General features: G+C 51.6%; 1 protein-coding gene across 10 annotated transcripts in view; it reads right to left on the reverse strand.

Annotated features, from left to right (window-relative positions):
* BCAS3 (BCAS3 microtubule associated cell migration factor) overlaps positions 1 to 16,616 on the reverse strand; it is a 574,404-nt gene that overhangs the window by 1,904 nt on the left and 555,884 nt on the right. For 5 of the 10 annotated variants that reach the window (XM_019636667.1, XM_019636663.1, XM_019636664.1 and 2 more), the window contains one exon: positions 10,816 to 10,881. The exons of 3 other annotated variants lie outside the window; for them this stretch is intronic. In XM_019636667.1, the coding sequence (XP_019492212.1) occupies positions 10,816 to 10,881 (66 nt within the window). Of the gene's footprint in view, positions 1 to 2,243; positions 2,335 to 10,815; positions 10,882 to 16,616 lie in introns of all 10 variants that reach the window. 2 more of the 10 variants (XM_019636662.1, XM_019636666.1) reach the window with 2 other exon arrangements.

Consider the following 16,616-nt stretch of genomic DNA (forward strand, 5'->3'; position numbering starts at 1 on the left):
TCAGGACCTCAAAGCAGTCATTTGAAACAGCAAGGTGTGTTCGAATGTTCCATTTATCTGGTCTGGTTTGAGATCTTTATTTCCAGCCTGCACCCACTCCCAGGCCCCCTGCCACCATACACAGGCAGTACAGCTGGCTTTGGTTAAGGAATGGGTTCATGGCCTTTACTCCTGGGCTGGCCATTACCAGCTAGCCAGGAACGAACCACTGACCCCATTCCCTGCAGGCCACCCCAAAGCACTGAGGATGTCTGGTAGCAGCAGCCCAGAATGGGGTGGGGGAGTCTGCGCTGCCCTCCTTCCGAGCAGGCACGTGGGCCCAGATATGAGGGGCCCTTGGGCTGCACCAGCTATGTCTGGAAGACACCAGAACCTCTCAGCTGATGGGGTCGTGGAAGGAGGGGGCTGTGGACAGAGGCTGCGGGCCTGATAATGGTCCCTGATCTCCAACAGACACTGGCTGTCCTGTTGGGCCCGATCCTGAGATAAGTAAGAGTTATCTAGAGATGGACAGAAAACAAGATTACTGTGTGGGCTCTCTTCTTCCTTGCTCCTTCTTCAGTCACCCTAATTTGGGAGGATAGGCCCTTGTGCCAAGAAAGGGAGAGGACGGGAAAGCAAAGAATAGACCCTGGGAGTTCTATATGGAAGCTTCAAGAAAGCTTTCTCCAGTCCTTTCTGTCCCCACAAGCAAGCGGAGGAGTTTGTGAGAGATCTCTGAGGCCCCCTTTGATTGCAGAGAGACCGGTGCCTTCGTGAGCGGCTGTCCCGGCACTAGGGGGCGCTGAGAGCAGGGCCAGGAGGCAGGAGAGAGGAGCACCGGCAGGAGCAAGAAAAGCAGGGGCTTCCTTAGGATCTGGACACCAGGCCCAAGGAGGCAAGCCCCAGATGAAGGAGCAGGAAAGGCCACTAGAATGGGGAAGGGTGGCCCCCTTTCCAGAGCTGGAGGACAGGCCCAACGCTCTTGATGCAAAGTGCCGACACATCCACACGGCCAAAGAAGCTGAGGAGACCGGAGCCCAGGACCAAGCGCGGCACCCCCACCACTGCCCCTTGGCGCAGGCCCACAGCAACCCCCTCAGCAGCCTCATGACCCCACCGCACGAGTCGGAGTGGACGCGCCTCATCCCGTCATGTGACAGTGCAGGGACAAGATGAGTTTGCTGCTCTTGGGGGCCAGGTATAACCTGAGCGGCCTTACTCATCATTTCTCTTCGCCAAATGAGGCCTGGATAAGGTGGAAGTGGACAGGCTTCTCCTTTGCCCCCACATCCCAGGGTGACCAGGCTCTCCCCTCGCCTCTTCCCCCCTCTCCGTTCCCTCTGCCGCTGCCTAGTTAGGCCTGCACTTCCCACCTAGGTAACTTCAGGAGCTTCCCATTGACCTCCTGACCTCTAGGTCCCCTCCTCTCCAACCCACCCCCACACCACAGCCGAAGCTGTCTGTCGACAGCACAAACCTCATCTTGGCTTTCCTCTGCTTAAAAACCATCACGGACTCCTAGCAGTCCTCAGGAGAAGGTCTGAATTCCTCAGCACTATAAGATGGCCTTCCGTGACCTGCTCCCAGGCCCCGCCTCATGAGTGTCACTTGTCATTGAATTTGAGGAACCAAAGTAATGAACTTATACAGCTCTGAAATCTCTCCAGGCTGCTTTTTAGGCTTCTAGGCCTATGCTCATGACACTCCCTCTGAATGAAAAGTCTTTCTCCGTCTTCCTTGGCCCCCAGAACGCCTACTCATCTTCCAAAGCTTAGCACAAGTGTTCACTCCTCTGTGAGCCTGTCCTGTTGCCCTGGCAGAGCTGGCCAGGCCCTACTGCATTCTGTACTGACTCTTGCCCCAGACCCTCTAATACGCTGTGCACCGTCTGTCTGCTCGTGTGTGCGTCCCCATCCGGGTGGAGAGCCCCTCGAGGGCTTGTTCTGTGCCTTATCTCTGTACCCCCAGTGCTAACCACAGGGCCTGGAAAATGGCTGGTGCTTGAAAAACATTTCCTGAATGAATGAGTGAATGAATGATGTGGTAAGGGCGGGGCTGAGGGCTTCTTCAGCATGAACTACTAGTAAAAGAACCAGGCTGGCTGGTCCTGGCCACTTCTGTCAAACCCCTTTTCTTCTCACTGAGACAGAACAGCGAGCGTGTGTGGAAGTGGAGGAGGGGTGCACACACGTTCCCCCCTTCGAGTCATCCCGGCCGCCCAGCCCTAGGAGCAAGCGGCAAATGGAAAGGTGTGGCCTTACCTTCCTCCATCCCGAACACATGCTTTGTTACTGTTGGGTTGCTCACGGACGCTGGGCTGTTGGCATTGTTTTTTTTTTCCTTTTTTTTTCCCTTTTGGAAAGAAAAGCATTGAGGAATCTTTTTGGAAAAGATATGGACAACGATTGAGAAAGTACAGTGATCTCTGCAAGCAGGTAGACAGGGTGTAAGGAAGTGTGGGGGTGTCACACTGGGAGGAAGAGGAGGGTAAGCTTGTGGCAGAATTCTGCAGTCAAGGAGGACAGTGACATGCATGTGTAGGGGGTGGGGTGGGGACCAATCAGACTTGGGCATCTCAGAGACGGAACTGTTGTGACAGGGCTGAGACTGGGGGTGGGGGGAGAGGAGCCGCACACGGAGCATGAGGCGCAGCTGTGGGAAGGGGAGAAAAGGGGCCTCTGGCCCATGCAATGCCGGATGGCGCCCCATGCAGGTGGGTTGCCAGGAGAAGGAGAGGAGACAGAGACAGGCTGCCGAGTTTTCAGGGACGACTGGGTGTTTTGACTCAGTGGCCCAGCTGCTGGCTGCTGCCCCATCCCCCACTCCCAAGACCCCCAGGTCTGGGCAGCTCTCCCACAGCTGAGGTGGACTTATGGGGAGAGTCCGCCAGAAACATGCCAGGGTTGCAGGTGAGAGAGCTGGGGGGCTCTGTGGTGGGCAACTAAGAAAGCATCCCCAGCAGCTTCCCCTACTTACTAAAAGTATGTCGATTCTGGCCGGTGGAAAAAAGCTAGCTCTGGCCTCGAAGCGAGGTAGGGGATGAGGAGTAGCTCCCAGACAAGCGGCTGGACTCAGACAGAAGATAATCTAGTTGCGACCTCACACCCTCCAGTAACTCTGTGCACCTGGGAGGTGGGTGCTGGTCTCCCCACCTTGCAGACAGCAAAACCAAGCAAGAGTGGGAAGCCACTGGCCCTGGGTACGCAGTCCCCGTGAGAGAGAATTGGTGTTGGTGCAGACTCCAGGATGGAGATGATGGCGACTCCCGGCATCACTAAGACTGGCTCCCAAGGCCACCACTGGCTGCGTCCACCCATTCCCTGCTGGCTCTTCCTGGAAATGGGCCTGGTACCCACAGCTGCCCCTGTATGCCACGGGCCAGGATGGGCAAGCCACAGGGGTAGGGGACAATGGAATGAGCAGCAACTATAAAGGGGGGGGCTTGGCTCTCATGACATAAGCAAAAGGAATGAGAAAGCGCGATCCTCATGTTGCCCTACTCTACATGGAAACTCAAAGGGGTCAGGGAGCAGTGAGGTGGCTGAGTTTGTTGGGGAGAAATGACCCTGGTTATCTGGGTGTGGATGCCAAGGGCGACCCAGGGAGAAGTCGTTCTCAGTCTATGTGAAGAGGCAGGCGCAAGGCTGCCCACACACGTTGCCCCACTCCTGGGCTAGACCGTGCAGAATGAGGGAGCCTCTCTGGGGTAGTTCTCCCCACCATCACCCCTGCCCCCCATCTCACAGTAGGATACTGTGGCCCTTTTGCAAACACAGCCTCGGAGACTGTCTCCTGGAGCTGTGATGGGTGCTGATGGGCAGGGCAGGGTTCCTCCTAGTGGGGAGGCAGAAGATGGGGGCAGATGGGGACTCTCTCACATGGTGCCAGAAATGGCATCTGGAGGCAGGACTTGAGGACGCCCCTCTCTGTGACCTTTCCCTCTGGAGTGCAGGTCCCCAAGTCTGCTTCACCACTGAGGTTCTCCTTGGGGCTTTCCTCTCCCCTGGGTATAGATCCTTCCCTCCCTACAGGCCACCTTACACCTGCAAGGCAGGGACCTCTGGGGACAGATTGGATGGAGGAGGCCTTTTTTCATCAATCAGTCACTTTACTAAACACCACGGTCTCAGTTCCCCAATTCCCTGAGGAGGTGTGAAACTCTGAGAACACAGGGCTGAGTGAGCCCAGGTGAGCAGGGGACCCCAGTGGAAAGTCAGAAGTAAGGTCCTCCTTTGGGGTTGAACTTTTCCAGGCCTTTTCCAGGCAGGATGGCAGTGAGGGCAGATGGCCAATCAGAGACGCTGAGGGAAGCCCCTTTGGCTTCTGGTGGTTGAGGGGCATTGTGGAGAGCCCAAGTCTCAGGACGCAGAGGGAGGCTTGTTTCTGGTGAGGTCAGTGCTCTGTGTGTGTGTGTGTGTGTGTGTGTGTGTGTGTGTGTGTGTGTGTGTTTGGAATGTTTGGAAAGAGTGTCCCTGGGATCCCTGCTCAGTCTCCAGGCAGCCCTGGCACTTCCCTCACCACAAAAGGAGCAGCATTTACTGCCCAGCCACTCTGGTGTTCTCAGCGGCTCCAGCCAGCCCTGCTCCGTGCACTTAGAGCCTCACAATGTGCTCATTAAAGGGATTAGCAGAGCACATTTATTGGGCCCTGGCTGCAGCCACACACCCCAGTCCCAAGCTAACCACCCAAGTGGCCTGATGGGAGTAGGATTAGACCTCAGGGCCGAGTCTTACCCTGCGCCCACAGTCTGCCCACTTTTGGGAAGGGAGAATGCCCCTCAGCCCCTCAGGGGCCTGAGAAAGGGGGAGGTGCTGGGTCTGCCCAGCTTGGGGAGGCGGTTTAGGGAAGCGGAGAAGAGCATAAGCTTCAGGCCCCCCCCCCCGCCATCTGGGAGACTTTAGGCGAGTTACTCAACATCTCTGTACCTCCGTTTCCTGCACATGAGGATCACAAGGTCTGTTTCATAGTGTGGTTGTAAGAATGAAATTAAATAATGCATGTAGGTTGCATCACAAAGTGCTTAGAGCTTCCAGGCAGCAAATGTGAGTTACTATTACTGTTGCAATTGCATAAGTGATTGTGATTGCCCATAGGACCTCAGGGTCCCTCTCCATCTCCCCTCCCCAGCAGGTGTCTGCCATCCAGGCCCCCACCATCTTGCCCTCCACTGGACCTTGGGAAAGATTCTTTTTAATCAAGAAATGGCCCGTGGAGGAAGATGGTAAATATGTGTTTACAGCTTTTTTATTTCCCTCCTTGCCTCTTTGTAAATACCCTCTCCCAGTCTGGAAAATAAATTCCCAACCCTGTTGACGTGCATTGATTTTTTTCCCCTCCTGTGTCCACCTCCCAGTTCTCCCCCATCAGTAGGGTCTGTGGTTAAGTCCCTGGCCTGGGTTGGGCTCAGTGGTACCCCAGGAGTAGGTGGTCCCAGGGCACAGAGCAGCCAGCCATGCTGCCCCATCCTGCCAAGTGCCTGGCTCAGAGGAGGTTTGCTAACAGAAACAGTTCCAATCCCCATCTGCCGTGAGGGGTCTTGTCTGGAGAGTGAGATGGAATCTTCTGCCTAGGAAGTTAGGAATTGTCAGCATCTTCCCCGCATGGGATGTGTGAAGAGGAGCCCAGGGGACCACAGGGCTGCTGCAAGTTCAGCAAATGAATCCAAATGGGGTCAGCCCCAGGCAATGAACTTTGTCAGCAAGGGGCCTTCCAATAGGGCCTGGGACCAGCTATTCAAACTGGGGCTTGGAGAGAGAAGGGCTAAGGAGGGGGGGGGGGGGGGCTGGAATACATCCTCTGGGGCTCAGCAAGCTTGGCAGGTTCCTGGTGCTAGAACCTGGAGAGATGGCCCAGGTGCCAACTAGGAGGTGGTCCTGGTGGACAAAGCTTTGGGCTGCTTATTTTATACCAGCCCTAGACTTGGAAACTACTGTTCTTTCCTGCAGAGTATGGCTGAGGGAGGCAGAGATCTGTTTGGGGAGACAGAGGGGCAGCTGGCTGAGAATGCTTCTAGAAACCCTGACAGCCCTGTCAGATACCACACTCTGGTTTGGGGCCAGCTTTAGCACCAGGCCACTTTTTAGGAGGTTAAAAGGGCAGGAGTTAAAAGAAGCATCCTATAGGGAGGCCTTGCTTTTCTGCACACGCAGACACACCCAGCTGAGGCAGCCTGGCTACCGTACACTTCCCTCTTCTAGCCCCTCTCCAAGCTCTACCCTGCCGTGTCCCCTCAGGCTGCAGTGCTTGCCGGGATGCCAACAGGCCAGGGATCTTGTTTGTCCAGCACAGAGGCCTTGGGAGGATGGGTCTGGGGGAGACTGAGAAGGCATCACCTTTCCCCTCCAGCGTGGGTTTCTGTTCCCTTCCCAGGCAAGTTTGTGGAAGGAAGGAGGGAGGGAGGCTTCTCGAAGCTGAGAGGCTGAGGATGAAAAGTGTCTTCCATGTACAGATAATGGGAATCTTAGTTGGGGCTAATGGAATCTGGGAGGAGACGGGAAGCAGGGCTGGCTGTGGCCTGGTTATCTCTGGGCTTAACACCTATGTCTGAACACAGAGCCCTGGCCCGCTGACGCCACCTGCTTCTGGTGACCTCGCCGCACACCCAGCCTGGCGTTCCTGAGAGCTTGTGCCATGGCCTAAGTCCCCTAACCCATGGGCGGGCACATACCTTCCTTCCTGGTTGGAGTCTCTTTCAACCCACAGGGCTCCCACAAATGAGCTTTCTTTCCTCATTGGCCAGCTTTTGTTCCTGACTTCCTGCAGGTACTGAGACCCACAATGGAACAGAATGAGGCCGAGACCACCCCCTGCCCTGCCCGCAACCCTGACTCTTACACCATGTTTCACCTCCTCTCTGTTGGAGCGCACTCTGAGTGTGTGAGTGTGTGTGTGTGTGTGTGTGTGTGTGTGTGTGTGTGTGTGTGTGTGTGTTGAGGGTGAGGGCAGGACCAGAGCATTTGCGTTTCAGAGCCGCTCACAGCCTAGCCCAATTCCTTCATAGCCTTTGAGCAGTTGATGAGCAATGACAGTAGGTGGGCATTAGCGGGATGGTGCGCTGGCCTGGTTGGGGGCTGGAGCCATTTCCCAGGTCCCTCCTACAAAAGCCATGATGCAGCACTGATCCCAGGCAAGGAAAAGCTCGAACCAGAAATGCTGCCACATTCCACTCCTATGAAGCCCTCCCAAGTCTTGGCTTCAAAGGAGAAGAGAGCAGGATCACCCACCCAGACCACCTCCACCAGTACCCCTGTGCAGTGACCCTTCTCAGTGCCACTCTATCAGCATAACTAAATCCTGGCCAAGGCAGAGTATGTCCTGTCACAACACATTATGCATGGGGAGAGCAAAGGCTGAGCAGACCTGGCTTACGTCTCCCTGGTTTCGAGGTATTTGATAAGTCTGGCTGAAGCCATGCTTAAGATCAGCCAGATGCGATCGGCCCTGAGCTGAAACCCCCTGTGGGTGCCAGGAAGGAGTACTATAGTAGGGGGTGGACAATTCACTGGAGCCCCAGTTCTGCTACAGACGTGCTGAATGACCTGGGCAAGTCACTTCACTTCTCATCCACTCCATCATCTGTCAGGCAGGAGGGGAGGGGCTGGTGTGTGAGGCTCTCGAGAGAAAAGGATGAGAAGGGGTTTCAAGAAGAGAGTGTGCAGGGAGCACACGTAAAGACCACTGTTGTTGCGGTGGCGTCCTGGTTAGAAAATCAGCTTGGCCATCTCTGGTGCATCGGTAGGCTGAGGCCCCTGGAGAAGTGCTCCTCACCCAGGAGGGCTTGAATGCCCTTTCTAGTTCCAGGTCCTTGGCACCACACTGGGGGGCAGAGCCTTAGCAGATGCCATTTAAGATAGTCTCAGGGCTGGGCAGCATGGTGCTGTGTCTTTGGTTCTCAAGAATGCCGGGCCAGGTGCTGCGACATGACTTCTTTGTGTGTACGTCTGTATGTGGAGCAGGTATGGGTGCTAGTGAGGGCCCCACGAACATGCCCACTCAGCATGGCTATGAGGAGATGGGACTTGGAAACTCTCCCGTGGAACCAGGTGTCTGGCAGCCGGCCTTGACCTGCCCATTGCCTCAAACCCAGCCTTGAAGCTCAGAAGACCCCACCCAGCTCCCAGGCGGGTCTCCCTGAGCTGCCCTCCAGGGCTGCGAGACAGCACAGGGGCCTGCAGACCGCAGGAGAGACGCTGCTGGCCTGACGGGCCAGAGCCACATCTGGTTCTCATTCAAATGTCCAAACGTAATTAAATTCTCTACGATGCAGCGGAAGAGTTTGGTAAGATGTGGGTTTCTCCCCTTTCCATCAAGGTTAAGAAATCATAGTCTCTCATTCCACCGCCGACCCACTCTCCTCCCTGCCGCTGGTCTGTCCTAGTCTGCAAAGGCTAAGGCCTGTGTTCTGATCTGTTTTCTGGAGCTGATGGGGCTGGGTCCCTGTGTGGGATGCCCGGAGCCTCCCTCCCCCAGTGCCCCACTTACCCACCTGAGAGGATTAACAGCTGAGGCTAAAACAGCAGGCTCACGAATGAGCAAGTTAGTGCACTGTGGGTTGGGCGGGGGCGGGGAAGCGAGTGGCCCTGAGGAGACAGCTGCTGCGCCCAGGCTCTCCTCAGTGACACACCAGTGTCCTCCATCGCTGCCTAGATGTGAGGTATCTTGTAATGCCCTGCCAAGGGATCCCCTCTTTGTAGTTCCTCACAATAGGAAGCATGTAGAGTTATAATTCTCAAGTTTCTGGTCCAGCTGTACAATCCCTCGGTGGGAAGTAGGGCTTCCCACAGTTAGGGAGGGGTGAGGCAACCACCCCCTGCACCTCTGCCATCTCACCTTGCAGCCCCAGGACTGCTGCAAGGAGGCAGCCTGCCACCTGGCCCTGCCCTCTGGGATGCATGTGTTTGGGGGACATGAGAAATGCTGGAGGGATGGAGAAGGCCAAGAGCAGCATCTAAGCCTTCTCAAGGAATCCCTAGGACCCCATGTCTCCCAGGACTGCTGGTCATTTCTGGCGTGCAGGGGCTCCAAGCCAGTTAACGGGCAGCAGGGTCCAAGGTGCAGTCCCTGGAGGAGGCGGAGGGAGTCCCACTCTACAGAAAGGAGGCTTCGTGCCTCTTCTCAGCCTCCTGCTCAGGACTTCCCCGAGTACAAGCAGCACGTCCCCTAGATGGGCTGCTTTTTCCAGCTTCCATTCCTAACTGAGTATCTTCTGTTTATGGCTTCTTTTTGCTTCAGGATTTATGACTTTCATGGTAATGGGTTCCATTCTACTTCCTGTATGCCTATTTTTCTAATTATTGTAGTACAGGCTTTATGAGAGTTTCTTAATAAGTCAGGGTATTTTTCCTTTAGAAACAAACTGTCCTGCAAGTTAATGACTTATAGTGGGTGTGGATGCTACCCAGAGACAAATGGGGGGTGGTTAGGGAGGGGATAACCAAGGTGGGGGTAGGGCAGAATCTTCTAGATTAAATAGAGCTGTGGATAGGTCCCTTTAAGAATCTTGGGCTAGCTCCCAGGCTAGAGTCCCCCATGCTGCTCACTAACATCCCTACCACAGAACTAGGACCATGTTCGGGTGGCCCATGTGGCATTTCTGTGCCAAAGAATGCTCACCCAGGGACAGGCACACACACACACACACACACACACACACACACACACACACAGAAGTTGGTGTGAACCAACCAATCCCGACATCACTGACCTGGCTCTAAATGGGAATCATTTTGTGTACTTGGTTCCAAATGGTAAACTTTAGCTTAGTCATAGATTTAATTTGATTTCTTGGTGGCTATTAGTGCCAGGCCCATGGGCCTGGTACCTTCATATCAGCAAAGAAGTTGTTAAGGAAACGAATCCCATTCTGATCCAGTGGTCCTAGGGCCAAGCCCTAGGGCCAAGCCCACCAAAGACTTTGCCGGTGGGGCCAAAGTCTCTGCTGCCCTGGTCAGGGTCCTAGCCCACACTCTGTGGCGGGCAGGGAAGCACAGGTCTCAATGAATCGCTGCGGTGCTGCCTGTCTTGATGAAAAAGCTGGGTGGATGCTGGGTTTGCTTTTGTGCTCTGTTTGCAGACTGGCTGCCGGTGCCGGGGCTCTATTCATTATTCAATTCAGCTAGCTCAGAAGAGCCTTTCCATTTGCCCCTCCAGGAGGAATAACAAATCTAGAAATGCAATTCCACTTTGGTGTATTAAGATATTGATTTGCCTGTCGAGTCGAAGTGCATTTGTCCTGTCAGCCCGCCTGTGGGTAGGAAGGGGTTAACCAAATGTTTATCACAAGGCTGGCTTCAGAGTTGAAAGTAATGTGATCAGTAATGAATTTTGTGTTACATTAGGTTGTATAAATGGACAGACAAGCGCAGACAACAAGTGGCCAGGAGTCGGGGCTAATCTAATGATGTAAAAATAGAGACAGCACCAATTATACTAGGGGCCAGCTCCAGGCTCCTGCAGGGACTGCAAATGAATAGGTACAAATCAAATTACTCACTAATAGACGCACTACAAGAGGGGCAGTCAATGGTAAATGCATTAGAGCCTAGTGACCTCTCTGCTCTGCACAGCAGAATCCGAAAATTTGACTTCCATCTTAAAAGTGGGGGGCGGGGAGTGAGAGTCTCAAAGAAACTCTTGTTGGGTGAAGAACGCAACTACTCCCCATCCCAAACCAGTCTGTCGCCAGAAGGTATCTCCCGTCTGAGCTGCCCTCCTGCCCTCACTCCAATGCCTCCTGAAGGGTGAGCACCAGGGGGTAGGCAGGCAACCTCTTGAGGGACCAAAAGAGCAGTGGGACAAAGCCTTGCACAGAGGCAAAGACAGGAAGTTACATACCAACACACTTCACAGCCATGTGTCTCTCAGGGGTGATGGTTTTTACTGCTACATCAAGGGCTGTGTCTGTATTGAAAATAAAATATTTCTTTAAAGAGGATCACAACATGGACCTTTACGAGAGCAGTCAGAGCCAAGATCAAAGGGCTTAGATATCAAAATCTGGTTTAACCACTGAGAGCTTTGCAGGGGGTGTTCATGGTCTGTTCCAAGGCATAGCACATCTAGGGTTTTACATATTTCTGACTAGCTCAAACTGGTATCATCCTTCCCTCTATTTCTCCTCCCTACTCCTGCCTCCTGGGTGTCTAGAGTTCTCTGTCGATCACACGGGGCTGGGAGCAGGGAAGGATATGGAGGGAGAGCCAGCATCTTGGGTAGCCCCTCTGGTTTTCTTCCTCCTCTCGGGGTCCATGGATGTAGAAACCAAGCCCGAAGTTCAAAGCTGTTCTGTTTGGCAGTGTGGCTGGGCTGCTTAGAGAAGGATCATGGAGACGTGCTCAAATGCATGAACTGTATGCTCATATTCAGATCTCAGTGGCTTAGGGATGAAGAAAGTATGAAACCAAAGAATCTCCCAAGCCCTCCAAGGACCCAGCCCATGCCTGGATGAAGGTGGGGGCACTGATAGGCATAGCACCCCCATACCCCCTAGACCTGCACCAGTCACACACATCCAACAGGAGATAGCACACCAGCCCTGGCCAACTAGAGCCTGGACATGATGGGAACATGCTCATAAAATGAGCACAGAGTGCCCAGAATGGAAAAAGTCATCCCAAACAAATGAAGCAACTGGATGTTGGTTTTCCCCAAACTCAATTAAGCACATGGAGGGGTGGAATCACAGGCTACCACGTTACACTAAATAAAACATACGTACGGGGCAAATCAGAGGAGATCTGTGAAGCCCGGTGCTGGGGGATTCTGCCAGGAAATTTAAAAATGTCTTACGCAGTGGGCCTGCAGGTCCCTGGGGGGCAGGGATGGGGTAGAAAGAGAAGTGGGCAGGAAGAAATCAAATGTCAGAGGTTGGGTTGCTGATTCTATAGGTGCTTGGAAATGCTTCCTTCTGTTAAATTCAACCAGATTGGTACGGCTTGGCCTTCTTGGTACAGTGCTCTCTTTTGCTTTCAAGCCAAGGCTCTGGATTCCTAAAGGGTCAGAGGGTCATTTCCAACTTTCATTTTCTGTGTGTATGTGTATTTGTTACCAGCCATCAAACCTAGGGGTGGTCCACATACCTTAGACCATCTTCTGAGGAGGCAGGGGGCAGAGGCTGGGATGGATACTTAACCATCCATGACTGTGTTCAACTTTGTTCAGATCTCACACCTCCAAGAAAGGTCAATGGTTAAAGGTGAATACTCTGGCAGAGGCGGGAGAACAGAGAGAAATCCTCCCTTTTGTTAACCATTTACCTGTGTTAATGTCTCCAGAGGAGGGCCCTTATCTGGGGGTCCCACTGCCCTTCCCCATTCTTTTGTCCAAGCCTAATACATTTTCCACAGGAATTCTCACTTCAATGTTGGGGCAACACCTGGAAAGGGGACTCTGAAGGTTCACCAATGAGGTCACACTGGCACTTCCTCCTTATTGATAGGAGTCAGAGTGGTTTGGTTAGAGAGTTCAAAGTAGACTTTGGGCAAGTGAGAAATGTGCACAGGAGAAGGAAGGAGAGAGGGACGGGGAGAGAGAGAGAAAAACTATCTACCTAGAATCAGATTTGAGAACTGGCCAGAAACTAACAAGTGTGTCCTTTAAACACAGTAATCTTCCTCATTGCTCTGGCTGGCTTTCATTTACCTCTCAGGAGCCACAAACCCCCATGCAGTCATTCAACAAACATTAACTGGGGCTCAGCTTGGCTCTCGTCCCAGTGCTGGATGCTGGGCAGGGAGAAGACTGTGGTTAGAGGTAACAAAGATGAATCAGACTTGGTCCAAGGGACTGGAATTGTGTTAAGGAAGACACGCAGTATGGGCAGTATGGCTGAGGGAGGGGCTCAGGGACCACCAGAGCCGAGCCTTCCCCCAGTGGCATGCAGAAGGGAATCAGTCATTGCTAGTGAGTGGAAAAGGCAACATATGCCACTTGTCTAGGGCCAAGTGTCCAGAGAGTAGGAGGTGCAGAAGCTCAGAGGAGACAGAAAGGGCATTTGGCTGCATGGTCAGAGAAAGCTTCACAGAGGAACTGAGATTCGAGCTTGGTCTCAAAAGGTGACTGAGCGAGGGGAAGGGCAGCAGGTACTTCAACAGAGCCAGGAGAGCAGGACATGTGCTGGGGATGATGGGATAATTCTGAGAGGTGAGTGTGTTTGCATGAAGGTGGTGGTGGTGAAATATGAATAAGGGGTTATTGTGGAAGGGGGAAGTGGGAGATCAGGTTGGAAAGGAAGGTGAGGAAGGCCTATAAGAAACTTGAAATATCATGGCGAGGAGCCAGGGCTGTAATATGTGGGCCCAGGCACTTCGTGAGCAGACAAATAACAGGACAGTCAGAGCAGGTTTTACAGTGGCCTGGACATAACAGGTCCAGTAGGTAAATGTTTACTAGACTTACTGGTTTCCCTCTCCCATGGCGTTAGAAAAGAAATTGAACCAAGAAAGAGAAAGGAACCTGCCTAAGGTCACAGGCTTTCCCCATTTCTTAAGGACTCCCAGATGCTACCAAAAAGAAAACAACAACAACAAATATCCTTCCCATTGGCAGTAGCTGGGTGCTGGGAACTGCAAGGACTCTCTGATTTGGCCTTTCCTACCAGTGGAGAGTAGCTAGGAACAGACCATCTGACACTGACCTGAGACACAAATAGCAATACCAAGAATGCCACCCCTGCTGCAGCTACCCATTACCTCCCAAAGCAGCAGCTGCTCCTTTCCACCATGAGCAGAGGTGCTGTGGTGTGCCAGTGGCCCTGGGTGCTATGTCTGGGTGCACCTGTGCCTTTGGGGGTTTACGCTCAGCCATTATGGCATCTGTTCTGGGGAGTTCCTACTTTGGTCTTCACATCCTGGAAAGAGCACGGTCTGTGGGCCAGGGACCAATCTGCTTGGTCCAGCTCAGTTAGGTGGGCCCCCATGGGCAGCTGGGGGTAGGAGCCAGGGAGGGACTGACCCACAGATCAGCACCGTTGCCTCCTCCAGGGCTTTCATCTCTGTGAGGGTAGGAACCACATCTTCTTCCTCACAGAGTCCAGCCTAGTGTGGAGGGAATCAGAGCTTCAGAGGTGCCTACAGAGAGCCTGCCTGCCTGCCTGCTGCAACCATGGACAGAATGTGCGGCCCACTGAGGAAGTCGCTGAGGGGAAGACACTGAAAGCACTCTGTAGAGGCACTGTGGGAGGAGGAAAGTTCCATGGCCTGGTTAGGTAAAGCAGAGAAAAGGACCGAAGTGACTGGCTTAGTTGCTTGGATGGCAGCATTTGCCCGAGAGAGCAGGGAGGTCTAAGAGATAAGAGAATTAATTCACATCCCTGATGCCTGCAATTATTGTCATCTGATCATGTGACACTTTGAGATGGGAGGGGGCTAATATAACCCCTACTGGAAATGTAGCCTTAGCACAAACATGTTCCCAGCACCGGGGCAGGCAGGAGCTCCAAGGCCCATCGGAAGAGCTCATCCTAGGGTAGGACAGAGGGTCAAACATACTGGGTTATTTGTTTTGGGGTACACATCTGGCCAACACCAGTAATGATAGCTAACATTTGTTGAGAGCTTAAATCCTATAGTCCTGAAATGAAAGATATTATTAGCATGTGCATGCGTGTACACACACACACACACACACACACACAGTGCTACAGTGCTTTTAGTTCATCTTTTGCAAAACATAGGCAACCAACAGATATTTGTTAACTCACTTATTGAAACCTTCCTGTGCCCATTTAAAAACTGTGTATAGTAATCAAAATGTGCTTTTCATGTTAAGAAGAAGAAAAAAAACAACTCACATCCCTTTCAATAAAAAAAGCAATTTCTGACCAAAATCTTTGGAAGAGCTTTGGTTAAAAATAGCCTTACAGCCTTTTCTGCTGAGTAATTAATATTCATACAGGAAAATTCAAAGGATTTAGCAGAATAAACTAAGAAGGACCTAGTAATCCCACTTCTGGGTATTTAGCCAAAGAAACCCAAACGCTATTTCAAAGGGACATGTGCATCCATATGTTCATTGCAGCATTGTTTACAATGGCCAAGATAGGAGGCAACGTGGGTGTCCATCAGTGGATGAATGGATAAAGAGGAGGTGGTACATTTATACAATGGAATATTACTCAGCCATAAAAAGAATGAAATCTTGCCATCTGCAACAACATAGAAGGACCTAGAGGGTATTGTGCTGAATGGAGTATGTCCGACAGTGAAAGACAAATATCATATGATTTAATTTATATGTGGAATCTAAAGAATGAAACAAACCAGAAACAAACTCACAGATACCAAGAACATTTTGATGGTTGCAAGATGGGAGGGGTTTGGAGGAGTGGGTGAAAAAAGGGGAAGGGATTAAGAAGTACAAATTGGTAGTTACAAAAAAAAAATTGTCATGGGGATGTAAAGTACAGCATAGGAAATATGGGCAATAGTACTGTAATAACTATGTATGATGTGAGATGGGCACTAGATTAATTGGGGTGATCACTTTGTAAGTCATAAAAATGTCTAATCACTATGCTGTATACCTGAAACTAATATAATATTGTATGTCAGCTATAATTGCAAAATAAAAAGTTATCAAAAAAAAACCAAGCTAGAGCATTGGTTTTCAAACTATAGCTAGCAATTCATCGATATATTGTGAAATCAATTTAGTGGGTCATGACCGTATTTTTTTAAAAATGAAATAAAATAGAAAGTACTAGAATGCATTGCCTATAATATTGTGTTGTGAAAGTTTCATCTATTTGTCTAAGGAAGTACACGTATTTCTGACCAAAGGTAAGAGGCTAAGATTGTGTCCATGGTGTGATCCCCAAGAATAACTGCTTCTGGACTGGAATAAAGTCTGTTAAAGAGATGGCAGACAGAAAAAGATGAAGCCCCTTTCCTGCCTTCAGTGCTGTGACGGTAAAGGAGAATGAAACCGTGTTCCCAGGACTGCAGGAAGCCACAGTCATGGGGAAGAGACAGTCCCTCTTGACCTTGAGAACCGACTTAGTGAGCTCTTAAGGGTCAACAGCAGCAAAAGGAGGCTGCCTGCAACAGAGATGTGTCAAGAATACTTTAAATGGCTGATCAGAACCTGTGAATTAGGCCTGGGACTTTTGCTATTTGGTGTGAGAGAAAGCAAAACAGAAAGACAAGGTTTAGCTAAATAGGGATTGAAAGAGTTAAAGTCGAAAGAAAAAATGTACTTACTATGAATCCAGGTGTTTATTAAAAAAATTTTTTTTTTTGGTATTAGGTTGTATTTTTACCTAGACACAAAACAATAGGAATAAGTAAATGTTTTGCTTATTTTAAAAATTCCATTTTTCTAGAAAAGGCAATATTGAAAGGAATGTCTGCTAAGCAGGAATTAGTCTAGTTATTTTGAGGGGGGAGGGGTGATAGAGAGAGGAGGGGGCTGTGGGAGACAGCATTCCAGGCAGAGGGAGAAGTATGTGCGGAGGCCTGGGAGGCAGAGACCCTGTGCTTAGAGACCCTCCGGGGAGTTCAGCTTGGTTGGAGCTTGCACAGAGCAGTGAGAGAGAAGTCTGGAGAGAGGGCAGCGGCTGGTCATGAAGGGCTTTGTGCATAGCCAGATGGGCTGAATTGGGAGAAGGATAAGGTTGTGGGGAGACAAGTTCAGTTTTT

This window comes from Hipposideros armiger, unplaced genomic scaffold (genome assembly GCF_001890085.2).
Source record: "Hipposideros armiger isolate ML-2016 unplaced genomic scaffold, ASM189008v1 scaffold_29, whole genome shotgun sequence".
NCBI classification, from domain to species: Eukaryota; Metazoa; Chordata; class Mammalia; order Chiroptera; family Hipposideridae; genus Hipposideros; species Hipposideros armiger.